Below are 15,269 nucleotides of genomic sequence, written 5' to 3'. Positions count from 1 at the left end.
TTAGTTTATTATTCTTTTAATTTTAGTTATTTAATATTCCCACACAATTACTTTATCCATTCGACTAAGAGATTACTAATTTGCTCACTGTGGGATTCGACCTAGAACCACTTTTACTGCAAATATTTTATTGTGGAACTAGTACTAATTTTGAGGGCTTCGACAAACCCGTCACTGGACCATGTCCAATAAGGTCCTATTCCTCCTCTTTGAAACACCATTGAGTTGTAGTGTAGCAAGAGGAGTTAGTTGTGACACTATCCCATTGTCCTTTAAGTAGTCCTTGAATTCGTCAGAGAGATACTCGCCACCTCGATCCGATCGAAGGGCCGTAACTTCTCTCCCTAACTGTTTCTCGACTTTCTATCTGAACTCTTTGAACTTTTCAAAGGATTCAGACTTATGTCTTATTAAGTACACATAACCATATCGTGAAAAATCATCTGTAAAGGTGATGAAGTACATATGTTGATTTCGTGTCCTAACACTCAGGGGACCACATACATCAGTATGTACTAGGTCAAGTGTGCCTCTAGATCTATCAGGCTTACCGTCAAATGGCCGCTTAGTCATCTTACCTTGAAGGCAAGGCTCACAAGTGTGAAGATTTTCTACGGTTAGAAAATCCAAAGGACCATCCTTTACCAGTCTTGTGATTCGGTCAATACCGATATGGCCAAGTCGGTAATGCCAGAGACACGTGGGATTAATTGTATCACGATTCCTTTTCTTGGGATTTTCAACCGACATAGTTTCGGTTAGGTTAGTTTATAGAGAAGGATGTAGAACATAGAGACCATTCTCCAGTTCCCTGCATGCGATGAATTTGTTATTCCGTTTAACAATAATCATATTACTAAAATAAACAGTATATCCATCAGCACACAGCTTAGAAACAGAAATTAAATTTCTTCTCAAGTTCTGTACATAAAGACATTCTTTAAGTACAAGGACTCCTCTAAAAACTAATTCTATAGTTCCTATCGCCGCAGCTGCAACACTTGCAGCCGTTCCCAAGAATAGTGTCACCTCGCCATCACTCAATCTTCTACTAACTTTGAACCCCTGTAGTGAGTTACACGCATGAGTTGAAGCCCTAGAGTCAACACACCAGGACACAGAAGTAACTAACATATTAGTTTCTATGACACAAGTTTTGATGTTACCTTTCTTAGATTCCTGGTAGGCATGACAGTTCCTCTTCCAGTGGTCGGTCTGTTTGCAGAAGTGACTGACATCAGATGCCTTGTTCTTCTTCTGCTTCTTGGGTTTGACAGCTTTCTTCTGGGGCTTCTTTGCCTTTCTCCTTTTCTTGCCTGATTTGTTAGCTTCAGCAAGCATAAACATAGGCTCATCCTTCTTTAAAAGATCCTCGGCCATCTGCAACATATTGCTGAGTTCCTGGACGCTGACATTCAGCTTATTCATATTGTAGTTCATAATGAACGCATTGAAGGAAGAGGGCAAAGAATTTAGGATGGCATCCACTTGCGTGCCAAGATCTAGCCCGGATCCAAGGGCTTCAAGTTCGTTAATGTATCCCATCATCCGAAGACAATGGTCATGAACTTTCTGCCCCTTGGACATCTGCGCGGTCATGAACAATTTCAGGAACTTCTGTCGAGTAGAACGGTTCTGCTCTTCGTACATTGTTCTTAGACTGTCCAATATGTCCTTGGCTAGTTTGATCTATCGAACTGCCTCTGTATTGAGTTGTCTAATGAGGCAATGACAAAGCAGCGGGCTAGGGAGTTCTTATCCTCCCAATCTTGGTAGTCCCTCCTACGGGCCTCAGAAGCCCTATCACCCGGACGTTCCGGGGCAGGATTTTTCACCACCTTATCTAACTTTACAGAAGTTAGGACCAGCATAAGATTTCTGTTCCAGTTGGCATAGTTTGGGCCCTTAAGCTTGTTATCATCTAGAAGCTTTGCAAATTGACCGTTTTCCATTTTCTGATAAAACAGCAAAAACATTAGTCCACAACCTTAGTTTGATTCATATTACCTACATAGATATGGCTTTTAATCTATGTTCCATTACCATTTATTCATCTCTAAGATTTTCCCTCCCTTCTCAGTGACAAAGATGACAGAATGTCTTTGGAAATGTGGAAAATCACATAGGGTGCGTGAAACCAACTGTTCCAGCTGCATAACCCCACCACCTTTCTGTGACGGATCATATCCACTCATCAGATGAGTTTCCCTTTGGCCTCTGTCAGACAAGATTCAGAGCCATTTTCAGGTAAACCTTTCTATCCAGTGAGTGCACACCCATCATATTCAGGTTACGCTAAGGTACCATGAGAGAGTTCCCATTTTCTGGTGAAGCTCCTCCCACATCGGCCTATGACGCCCCTATCATCTAATGAAACACTCTAATAGATCCAATAGCAAATGGATAGCCCAATTTTATGGTGCATTTCCTCATTACTGATGGACCCATCATTGTGCTAATGACGGAAGGCCTTTAGAGAGTCCATCAAATGGATCTCCCTATCACACGCACTCATATTTGCTTGGAGGGAACAAAATTATGCCCTATTTCTAATTTAGGTCAAACCAAAGTGGCTCCCACTGACTTTCATAAAGCTAGATTTCTGGTTGGCCTCAATCGGCTAGGGGTTCCGTACGCATTCCTTTTCAGGGTTGTGGGGCCCACCAAGTGGAGAGGGGTCATCCAATGACCTTAAGGGACACCATGGCAATGATGTGCATTCAGCCATGGTGTGCGCAAGAGCCACTAACGAGTTAACATGGGCCAAGTGCTTATGGCCCATGGTCGCAGCACATCCTACATCCAAACATCACATGTAAAGGAAGAATTGATCCAATCAATTAACTGCTGTAAAGCCCATTGAATGGCCCATTTAAAACTTAAAGCATTAACAATTAATGTTACTAGATGTATGGGCTGAATTGCAGTTAGCAATTCGGCCCATACAACTTTTCTCACAACAATGGGCTTTTGCAGTTTTAACCCTTTAAAACTGGGCTTTATAGGTGGGCCGAATTAATCCCTGTAATTGAACATCAGATTTGGAATAATCAGTGTGAGAAATATGGACTGAAAATAGCTCCCTTCAAATCTCAGATTCGGTCCAAATAGTTTTGGTCCAATCTAGTCCGAAATGGTCCAAAACTGATTTTCAATTCAAGAATTAATTCATGAGAGATCTGAAAATTAATAATTTTTTTATTTTAGACAATCACAAATAAAAAAATATGGACTGTTTGTACCACCTGCAAAACAGAGGTTAATCACAAAAGTTACATTTTCATAAACTGTAAATCGCAGTATGCAATTTCTCCATCTGCAAATCTCCAGCACCGCCATCTTCTTCCTTCTTCTTTAATCAAGAAAATAAATAAAAAAACAGAAATCCTATTTCTATTAATTAATTACATTCTTGATCAAATCCTATACATTCACTCTAGAAAAATAAAAAAAAAAATTATTTACAGACCGAATCTGCACTGCGATCTCCAAGTTCGAATAGTCCATTAAATCAAAAATAAATAAAGAACAATTCTAAATAAATTTTTTGATTTAAAAAATTAATTTCAGATCAAACGCCCTTAACAAAAAACCATTTCTTGAAAAACAAGAAAGCAATCTGCGCAGATCTTGGCAGAACATTTTCTGTTCATCTGCGCAAGGTCAGATCTGATTTTCTTTTGGTTCAAGGTTCGAACCTGTGTCTCTAATATCACTGAAAGAATGGTAGGATCCATCTAATGGATGCCAAGAAGGGTGCGGAATGGGGGACAAATTTCAAAAAAATTTCCTACCTTCTTCCAATTGGGAATCATATTCCCTAAATTTAGAATACTTTATTCAAGGATCCTACTTGAACCATAAACAAACCAGATCTGAACCAAAGGAAACATGAAGGATTATACCTGATCCAGAGAAATAATATCTCCCAAAGTTGGTGTTCACGCCCAAAGAAGTAACCAAGATCTGCTCTTGCTGAAGATGACACAGCTGTGGATGGAACGGAACCAGCAGGGTGCATCCTATACACTGGATTCTTCACAAGAACCCTCTAGAAACCTTGAACACCAAATCCTTTTGTCTATCTTGCAAGACTATTGTCAAGAACTGCTTTCTTGACTTCCTGTTGCTGCAAAGATCCAATCTTCCAACAGGTAGTGGTGGCGGCTGAAGGAGGAGAAGTCTAGGGACGAAGAGGGCAGAACTGTCTCTTCTCTCTGGAGTCTGTGTGAGATCAAATCTCAGATTGCAGGATGTGTTTCTTGCTTGCTCAAACCCCGTAGTTTGAAATCTGATATTTCTGCTAGGGTTTTCTCCTCTTTCTTCTTGATTAAGAAACCTCACAATATTTTGGGAGTTATCCCAATCCAAATCAGTATTTGGATATAAGTTAATATTAATCCTATATGCAGATTAAGTTATTTAACTCCTGATCTTGTCAGGAGGTTACCAGATTCAAATCTAATTTGAATTTGGTCTCTTAGAGTGGATAAGGTCAAAGACCTAATCCTTTTACTAACACTAATCTCAGATTCGCCCTATGAACTGGTGATCATACCAGCCCAGTTCGAAATGGACTTTTGGCCCATTAAGTGTTCAGTGTTTAAATAGTTTCCAACTTGCTACCCATTTGGGCTTTTTTGTATGGCACGGGACCCAAACATTGATCTACACACCAGCCACATGGGTTCGGCCCAGCCTTTGTCACAAGGCCCCAGCCGAATTCACTTAAAGACTCAGTGACCCCCTTGAGTCCATCACATGGACCCTATGGGACCAACACTTACATTAAGAGGTCCTTGGGCCAAGCCATCTTATAAAAACCCTGGGACTGTGGGCAGGTGCAAGATTAGCCCATCAGGTATTATCCTAAATGGTCTTACACTTAACCTCTCAGCCCTTAATGATCAAACACTGCCCGACAAGAGAAGACCTCTCTCTCGGCTACAAGGAATAGTGCCGCACTCTCTACTCACATGGATCCTGGGAATTAAAACCTTTTGAAAATCTTTTGAAACCGTACATATACAATATATATATATATATATCTTATTTTTGAAAAACAAAATTCCAACGATTGAAATCAACTGCCGGCAGTTTGGTTTCCATCAGAGAAAGTGCATTCCCGATCAATACCATTGTCCGACAAGGGGGATGATCCTGTCACTATGACCACTCACTCAGATAAATTCTTAGACTGCCCCAACATGTCCAGGTTTCGACCCCCACTAAGGATCTCACTGATTGACACATCAAAGGCAGCCCGATGATGTGTCATAATCGAGTCCAAGGGTTAGGTGTAGCTTTCCAATTTTGCCCATCTGTCTCCAAGGTCTAGGGCAATACTGGAAATCTGGTCCGGTTCAATGGTTCAAGCAATCCCATACTGCATGTGCCTTGGGTCTTATCATAATCGAGTCTAGGGGTCGGGTGTAACTTTCCAGTTTTGCCCATCAATCTCTAAGGTCGAGGGCAATACTATAAATCTGGTCCAGTTCAAAGATTGAATTAATCCCACACTATATGTGCCTAGGGTCTCACCCGGTAGCTGAGACAAGCCACCCCAACCGACTTGATGGCACCATATTGTTAGCCTTGTTAGGATAGGTCTCCCCTGACCGACCCACTGGCTGTGAACGTTCTAAACTAACACGAGTCTCATTAAGTGTCCAGTTTAAGGGTATTACACAGAAACATGACAAGGGAACATGAATCAAATATGCACGTTTATTCATTTACAATAAACTCATAAAGTACATCATTTTGATTGAAGCTAAGGGCATACAAAACTATCTAACAACTCGCACTTGCACTTAGGTCCAATCAGGTACTAGCCAGAGTCCCATGCTTTTCACGTATTTCTCAAATACTTTCTAAGATAATGGCTTAGTCAATGGGTCTACCACATTCTCCATTGATGCTACCTCTTAACATCATCCTCTCATAGGTCCAGTGTTGTCATACAACAGTAGAATGGGTGATGTGTTGAATTCTAAAATCAGGAATGAACACCTTCATTCATAAGGCAGCCTCACTTACGGCAATGCACTCGGCTTGGGTTGTGGACTATCAATTTGCTACTTAGGACCCCTGTTTGCTGACATTTAAGAAACAACACACAATCCTATCGTGAAAACATATCCAGATGTACACTTTCTATCTTCTAGATCCGACTGGAAATCGGCATCTTTATACCCTTGGATCTGTAGTGAATTACCAACGATTACTAGACAAAACTCTTTTGTCCTTCGAAGGTACTTTAGTATATTTTTCACAGCAGTCCAGTGTTACTGCCCTGGATTGGCCTGAAATCTGCATACTACACTCACTGCCTGAGCAATGTCAGGACGAGTGCACAGCATGGCATACATGATGCTTCCTATGGCAGAGGCATAGAGAACGTCTTTCATGCCATCAATCTCCTCAGAATTCTTGGGAGACATCTTCTTGGAGAGTGTAACTCCGTGCCTGAAAGGAACATTTCCTTTCATGGAGTTTTCTATGCTGTATCTTTTGACTATTTTGTCAATGTAGGCAGATTGGGATAATCCAATTATCCTCTTCGATCTATCTCTATAGAGTCGAAGACCCAGTATATAGGAGGCTTCTCTAAGATCTTTCATGGAGAATTGCTGTGAAAGCCATACTTTCACCGTAGTCAACATTCCTACATCATTCCCAATGAGTAGAATGTCATCTACATACAGAACCAATAAGTTAAACTTATCTCCACTGTACTTTCTGTAAACACAGGGTTCATCCGGATTCTGCTTGAAATCAAACGATTTGACAGTAGAGTCAAAACGGATGTTCCAACTTCTAGAAGCTTGCTTAAGTCCATAAATGGATCTATTAAGTTTACATACCATGTTTTCCTCACCCGCAGCTTTGAAGCCTTGCGGCTGCTACATATAGATATCTTCAGTAAGATCTCCATTCAGGAATGCAGTTTTGACATCCATTTGCCAAATCTCATAATCATGGTATGCTGCTACAGCTAGCAGGATCCTAATGGATTTAAGCATGGCCACAGGCGAAATGGTTTCCTCATAATCGATACCCTCTTTCTAAGTGTACCCTTTCGCAACTAGACGAGCTTTGAAGGACTCAACCCTACCATTGGGGCCCTTCTTCCTCTTGTAAATCCATTTGCAACTGATTGCTTTTACATCGGAGGGCGGATCTACTAGAATATAGACTCCATTGGTCTCCATTGAATCCATCTCTGTTCTCATGGCCTCCACCCACTTCTAGGAATCTATGTCCAACATAGCTTCCGCGTAAGTCCCGGGATCCTCCTCACTAATCAAGGTTTCCACCAGGTAACTATCCTGGTCATTACCATAATGGACTGGTGGCCTGAATACCCGAGTGGATCTTCTAGGTTGGTCACTTCCTGGAACTTGTAGGACATCTCCCACGGCTCCGGAGCTCTCCTCATCAAGAACAATTTCCTAGCGATGGGTGTCTAGGATGTAATCGGTCTCCAAGAATTGGGCATTTCAACTGCAGAACACTTTCTACACACTTGGGTCATAGAAAAGGTAACCTACAGAGACTTTTGGGTAGCCTACAAATAGGCAACGGCTGGTCTCGGATTCTAACTTGTCTGCACTCGTTCTTTTAACGTGTAATGGACAACCCCAAATCATCAAGTGTTTGACACTTGGTTTCTTTCCGGTCTAAAGTTCATATGGAGTGTTCGGAACCGATTTGGTTGAAACCCGATTCAGCACGTAAGTCATAGTCTCTAATGCGTAACCCCAAAAGGATGTGGGTAACTCTAAGTGTATGAGAAGTGACCGGACCATATTCAATAAGGTCCTATTCCTCCTCTCTGAAACACCGTTAACTTGTGGTGTAGCAGGAGGAGCTAACTGTGATACTATCCCATTGTCCTTTAAGTAGTCCCTGAATTCGTCATAGAGATACTTGTCACCTCGATCAGATTGAAGGGTTTTAATTTCTCTCCCCAACTGTTTCTCGACCTCTTGTCTAAACTCTTTGAACTTTTCAAAGGATTCAGACTTGTGTCTCATTAGGTACACGTAACCATATCGTGAGAAAGCATTTGTGAAGGTGATGAAATACACGTGTTGATTCCATGTCGTAACACTCAGGGGACCATATACATCAATATGTATTAGGTCAAGTGTGCCTGTACATCTTTCAGGCTTACCGTTAAATGGCGGTTTCGTCATCTTGCCTTGCAGGCAAGGCTCACAGGTGGGAAAATCTTCTACAGTTAGAAAATCCAAAGGACCATCCTTTACCAATTCGGTCAACACCGATGTGGCCATGTCGGTAATGCCAAAGGCACGTAGTTTTGGTTATGTTAGTTTCTAGAGAAGGAGGTAGAACATAGAGACCATTCTCCTGTTCCCCGTATGCGATGAATCTGTTATTTCTTTTAATAGTAATCATATTACTAAAGAAGATAGAATAACCATCTGCACATAGTTTGAAACAGAAATCAAATTTCTTCTTATGTTTTGTACATAAAGACAATCTTTGAATACAATTTTTCCTTCTCTAAAAATTAACTCCACGGCTCCTATTGCCATGGCTGCAACAGTTGCAATAGTCCCCAAGTAGAGAGTGACTTCTCATTCACTCAGCCTTCTGCTTACCTTGAAACCTTGCAGTGAGTTACCTGCATGAGTTGAAGCCCCAGAGTAAATACACCAGGACGCAGAAGTTACCAATAAGTTGGTTTCTATAACACAAGTTTCGAAATTACCTTTCTTGTATTCCAGGTAGGCAGGACAATTCCTTTTCTAGTGGCCAATCTTCTTGCAGAAGTGATAGGCATCCTATGCTTTGTCTTTCTTCTGCCGTTTGCTCTTAGTGGCATTCTTCTGAGGATTCTTTGCCATCCTCTTTCTCGTGCCCATTTTGATAGTTTCAACAAGCATAGCTACAGGCTCATCCTTTTTAATCAATTCTTTGTTCTTTGCAACATATTCCTGAGCTCTTGGAAGCTGACATTCAGCTTGTTCATGTTATAGTTCATGATGAACGGATTAAAGGACGGAGGCAAAGAATTAAGGATAGTGTCTATCTGGGTTGTGAGGTCCAGCCCGGATCAAAGAGCCTCCAGTTCGTTGATGTAACCCATCATCCGATTCTTGATAGTCATGAATTGTTTCAACACCTTTTGTTGAGTAGAACGATTCCGCTCTTCATACATCATCCTCAGGCTGTCCAATATGTCCTTGGCAAGTTCAATCTGATCAAACTACATCTGTATTGGGTTGTCCAAGGAGGCAAGGATGTAACACCAGGCTAGGGAGCTCTTCTCCTCCAATTCCTGATAGTCTCTCCTTCGGGCCTCAGAAGCCCTGTCTCCCAGATGCTCCGGGGCTGGACTCTTTGCCACTTTGTCCAGCTTTTCAGAAGTTAGAACCAGCATAAGGTTCTTGTACCAGTTGGCATAGTTTGGGCCCTTAAGCTTGTTGTTGTCAAGAAGCTTTGCAAATGATCCTTTTGCCATTTTCTGATAAAAGAGCAAACATCAGTCCACAACCTAATTTGATTCATGTTCATTTCATAGATATGGTTTTTAATCTACGATCCATTTCCATTTATTCATCTCTGAGATTTCCCTCCTTTCTCAGTGACGGAGACTATGGGTTGTCTCTGGAAATGTGGAAAATCACATAGGGTGCATGGAGCCAACTGTTTTAGCTGCATAACCCCACCACTTTTCTATGAAGGATCATATCCACTCATCATATGAGTATTCCCTTTGGCTTCTGCCAGACAAGGTTTAGGGCCATTTTCAGGTAAACCTTTCTATTGAAGGGATAGGAAATCCATCACATGGACACCCAAGATTGCAGAATAAAGGGGGCGAATTTCAAAAATTTTTTTTTCCCTTCAATTGGGGAATCGAGTTCCCTATTTTAGAAAATCATATTTTCAAAGATCATTCTTGAACCATAAACTGAACCAGATCTGAACCAAAAGGAGGAGAGAAAGATAATACTTGATACAGAGAAATAATATCTCTCAATGGATGTGTTCACACCCAAGGTAGAAACCAAAAACTGCTCCCACTGAAGATGGCGCAGTGCAGGGTGGAGTAGAATCAGCAGTGTCCTTCCTAAGAACTTGATTCTTCCTAAGAATCACCTGGACGACTTGTGAATACAACTCCTACCAATCTTTTATGCAAAAGGTAGGAATCAAAATCCAATCTTGATTTCTCCCAAGCAATGGAGATCAAACTGATATAGGAGGCGGCTGCAGGAAGGAGGCAGCTAGAGAGAATTTGCAGGGTGCAGAATTCTCTCCTCTTATGATCTCAACTCTGAAGACTAGACTTGTGTCTATTGGATGTTGTTGTGGATGTCGAAAGGCTGTCGACCCCTGTTCCTTTTATAGACTTTAAGGGATCAGCTCCTAATCCCATTAGGAGTTGCTAACCCAACTCATATTTGGATTAAAAGTCCCTTTAAGATAAGGGATAATCCTTATCTTATCTATAGATTAGATCAGCCAGCTCCTAATCTAATTAGGAAGTTTCCTAATCTAAATCTCATTTTGATTTTGGACTCCCTAAGTGGATAGGGTGTGGGCCCAATCCAATCAGCTGATCTTATCTCAGAATTCGCCCGTTAAAGACTAATCAAATTAGCCTAGTTCGAAATGGGCTTAAGGCCCATTTAGGGTTATGTATTTATCAAACCCTCCAAACTGCTGCCCAGTTGGGCTTCCTTGTATGGCGTGGGACCTAAACATTCATCTACACATCAGCCACATGGGTTCAACCCTGCCTCTGTTACAAGGCCTGGCCGAATACACTGTTATGGACAGTGCCCCACTGAAACCCATCAGATGGGCTCTATGGGCCCAACACTTACCCTAAGTGGTCCCTGGGCCAAGCCACCTTGTAACACTCGGGGAATGTGGGCAGATGCAAGATTATCCCATCAGGTATTATCCTCAATGGCCATACACATAACCTCTTAGCCCATAATGATCATACACTACCTGACAAGAGAGGACCTCTCCCTCGGCTGCAAGGAATAGTGTTGCACTCTCTCAAATATGGATCCCGAGAATTAAAATTTTTTTGCAAACATTTCGAAACCATAATATATATACTTTTATATCTCATATAAAATATATGTTGCAAAACAAATCTCAACGATTGAAATCGGCTACCGGCAGTCTTGGTTTCCATAAGTGAGAGTGCATCCTCGATCATTACCTTTGTCCGACAAAGGGGCTGATCCTATCACTATGATAATCTACTCAGATGAATTCTCAGACTGTCCCAACATACCCAGGTTTTGACCCCCGCTAAGGATCTCACTGATTGGTACATCATAGACAGCCCAATCCGACAACTAGTGCAGTATCATAATCGAGTCTAGGGGTCGGGTGTAACTTTCCAGTTTTGCCCATCAATCTCCAAGGTCCAGGGAAATACTGGAAATCTGGTCCAGTTCAAAGATTCAATTAATCCTACACTGTGTGTGCCTAGGGTCTCTCCCTGGAAGCTGAGACAAGCCACCCCAACCAACTTGGTGGCACCATAGTGTCAGCCTTGTCTGGATAGGTCTCCCCAGACCGACCCACTGGCTGTGATCATTCTAAACTAACACGAGTCTCATTAAGTGTCCAGTTTAAGGGTATTACACAGAAACTTAACAAGAGAACATGAATCAAATATGCACTTTTATTCATTTACAATAAACTCATAAAGTACATCATTTTGATTGATGCTAAGGGCATACAAAACTGTCTAACAACTCCCACGTGCACCTAGGTCCAATCAGCTACTAGCCGGAGTCCCATGCTTTCCACGTGTTTCTCAAACACTTTCTGTGATAGTGGCTTTGTCAATGGATCTGCTACATTTTCCGCTGACACTACCTTCTGAATCAAGACGTCCCCTCTACCAACAATCTCCCTCAGTACATGGTACTTCCCCTCGATGTGCTTCAACTTCGAGTGGGCTCGAAGCTCCTTAGCCTGAGCAATAGCTCCATTGTTGTCACATAACAATGGGATGGGTGATGTGCTGGATGGAACTATTCCCAACTCGTGAACGAACTTCTTCATCCACACGCCTTCCCTGACAGCCTGACTTGCGGCAATGTACTTGGCCTCGGTCATGGAGTCTGTAGTGGACCCCTGTTTGCTGCTTTTCCAGCAAACAGCACATGATCCTATCCTGAAAACATATCCAGATGTAGACTTTCTATCATTTGGACCCGACTGGAAATCGGCATCTGTATACCCTTGGATCTGTAGTGAGCTACCATCGAATACTAGACAAAACTTTTTTGTCCTTCGGAGGTACATAAGTATGTTTTTCACAGCAGTCCAATGCTCCTGCCCAGGGTTGGCGTGAAATCTGCTTACTACACTCACCGCCTGAGCAATGTCAGGGCAAGTGCACAGCATGGCATACATGATGCTCCCTATGGCAGAGGCATAGGGAACATCTTTAATGCCATCAATCTCCTCAGAAGTCTTGGGAGACATCTTCTTGGAGAGAGTGACTCCGTGCCTGAAAAGAACATTTCCTTTCTTGGAGTTTTCCATGCTGTATCTTTTGACTATTTTGTCAATGTAGGCAGATTGGGATAATCCTATTATCTGCTTCGATCTATTGCTATAAAGTCGAAGACCCAGTATATAGGAGGCCTCTCCAAGATCTTTCATGGAAAATTGTTGTGAAAGCCATACTTTCACCGTAGCCAACATTCCTACATCATTCCCAATGAGTAGAATGCCATCTACATACAGAACCAAGAAAGTAACCTTATCTCCACTGTACTTACTATAAACATAGGGCTCATCGGGATTCTGCTCGAAGTCAAACGATTTGACGGCAGAATCAAAATGGATGTTCCAACTTCTAGAATCTTGCTTAAGTCCATAAATGGATCTATTAAGTTTACATACCATGTTTTCCTCACCCGCAGCTATGAAGCCTTGCGGCTGCTGCATATAAATATCTTCAGTAAGATCTCCATTCAGGAATGCAGTTTTGACATCCGTTTGCCAAATCTCATAATCATGGTATGCTGCTACAGCTAGTAGGATCCTAATGGATTTAAGCATGGCCACAGGCGAATAGGTTTCCTCTAAGTGTACCCTTTCGCCACCAGACGAGCTTTGAATGTCTCAACCTTACCATCGGGGCACTTCTTCCTCTTGTAAATCCATTTGCAACTGATTGCTTTTACCCCAGAGGGTGGATCTACTAGAGTCCAGACTCCACTGGTCTCCATTGAATCCATCTCTACTCTCATGGCCTCCACGCAGTTCTGGGAATCTATGTCCAACATAGCTTCCGCGTAAGTCACGGGATCCTCCTCACTAGTCAAGGTTTCCACCAGGTAACTATCCTGGTAATAACCATAACGGACTGGTGGCCTGAATACGCGAGTGGATCTTCTAGGTTGGTCACTACCTGGAACTTGTGGGACATCTCCCACGGCTCCTGAGCTCTCCTCATCAAGAACAATTTCCTGACGATGGATGTCCAGGATATAATCAGTCTCCAAGAACTGGGCATTTCGACTGCAGAACACTTTCTGCTCACTTGGGTCATAGAAAAACGTAACCTACAGAGTATTTTGGGTAGCATACAAATAGGTAATGGCTGGTCTTGGATTGCAACTTGTCTGCACTCATTCTTTTAACGTGTGCAGGACAACCCCAAATCTTCAAGTGTCTGACACTTGGTTTCTTTCCGGTCCAAAGTTCATATGGAGTGTTCGGAACCAATTTGGTTGGAACCTGATTCAGCACGTAAATCGCAGTCTCTAATGCATAACCCCAAAAGGATGTGAGTAACTCTGAGTGTATGAGAAGTGACCGGACCATATCCAATAAGGTCCTATTCCTCCTCTCTAAAACACCATTAAGTTGTGGTGTAACATGAGGAGCTAATTGTGATACAATCCCATTGTCCGTTAAGTAGTCCATCAACTCTTTAGAGAGATACTTGCCACATCGATCAGATCGAAGGGCTTTAACATCTCTCCCCAACTGTTTCTCGACCTCGTGTCTAAACTCTTTGAACTTTTCAAAGGATTCAGACTTGTGTCTCATTAGGTTCACGTAACCATATCATGAAAAATCATCTGTGAATGTGATGAAATACACGTGTTGATTCCATCTCCTGACACTCAAGGGACCACATAGATCAGTATGTATTAGGTCAAGTGTGCCTGTACATCTTCCAGGCTTACCGTTAAATGGCCGTTTCGTCATCTTGCCTTGTAGGCAAGGCTCACAGGTGGAAAGATCTTCTACATTAAGAAAATCCAAAGGACCATCCTCTACCAACCTTGTGATTCGCTCAACACCGATGTGGCCAAGTCGGTAATGCCACAGACACGTGGGACTGACTGTATCATGGGCTTTCTTCTTGGGGATTTCAGCTGACATAGTTTCGGTTATGTTAGTTTCAAGAGAAGGATGTAGAACATAGACACCGTTCTCTGGTTCCCCGTATGTGATGAATCTGTTATTTCTTTTAATAGTAATCGTATTACTAAAGAAAATAGAATAACGATCTGCACACAGTTTTGAAACAAAAATCAAATTTCTTCTTAAATTTTGTATATAAAGACAATCTTTGAGTACAATTTTTCCTTCTCTAAAAATCAACTCCACGGTTCCTATTGCCACGGCTACAATAGTTGGAGTAGTCACCAAGTAGAGAGTGACTTCTCCTTCACTCAGCCTTCTACTTACCTTGAACCCCTGCAGTGAGTTACACGCATGAGTTGAATCCACGTAGTTTCGGTTATGTTACCTTTCTTGGATTCCAGGTAGGCAGGACAATTCCATTTCCAATGGTCGGTCTTCTTGCAGAAGTGACAGGGATCCGATGCTTTGTCTTTCTTCTGCCTTTTGCCCTTGGTGGCTTTCTTCTGAGGCTTCTTTGCCGTCCTCTTTCTCTTGCCCGTTTTGCTAGCTTCAACAAGTATAGCTACAGGCTCATCCTTTTTAATTAGTTCTTCAGCTCTTTGCAACATATTGTTGAGCTCTTGCAAGCTGACATTCAACTTGTTCATGTTATAGTTCATGATGAACGGATTAAAGTAAAGAGGCAAAGAATTAAGGATAGCGTCTATCTGGGTTGCGAGGTCCAGCCCAGTTCCAAGAGCCTCTAGTTCGTTGATGTAACCCATCATCCGAAGACAATGGTCGTGAACTTGTTGGCCCTTGGACATTTGAGTGGTCATGAACTGCTTCAGGACCTTTTGCTGAGTAGAATGATTCTGCTCTTCATACAT

General features: G+C 42.1%; 1 protein-coding gene across 5 annotated transcripts in view; it reads right to left on the bottom strand.

The window, feature by feature from the left end:
- Positions 1 to 8,304: 8,304 nt before the first annotated feature.
- LOC148865462 (serine/threonine-protein phosphatase PP1-like) overlaps positions 8,305 to 15,269 on the bottom strand; it is a 76,027-nt gene continuing 69,062 nt past the window's right edge. For all 5 annotated transcript variants that reach the window (XM_088980210.1, XM_088980211.1, XM_088980212.1 and 2 more), the window contains 2 exons: positions 8,741 to 9,496; positions 8,305 to 8,653 (listed from right to left, as the gene is read on the bottom strand). In XM_088980210.1, the coding sequence (XP_088836336.1) occupies positions 9,239 to 9,496 (258 nt within the window). In that variant the 3' untranslated portion in view covers positions 8,305 to 8,653; positions 8,741 to 9,238. The remainder of the gene's footprint in view (positions 8,654 to 8,740; positions 9,497 to 15,269) is intronic.

The sequence above is a fragment of the Nelumbo lutea genome, chromosome 3 (genome assembly GCF_056320005.1).
Source record: "Nelumbo lutea isolate HS-2025 chromosome 3, American lotus-T2T, whole genome shotgun sequence".
In the NCBI taxonomy this organism is placed as follows: Eukaryota; Viridiplantae; Streptophyta; class Magnoliopsida; order Proteales; family Nelumbonaceae; genus Nelumbo; species Nelumbo lutea.
This window is presented reverse-complemented; position numbering and strand designations above follow the sequence as displayed.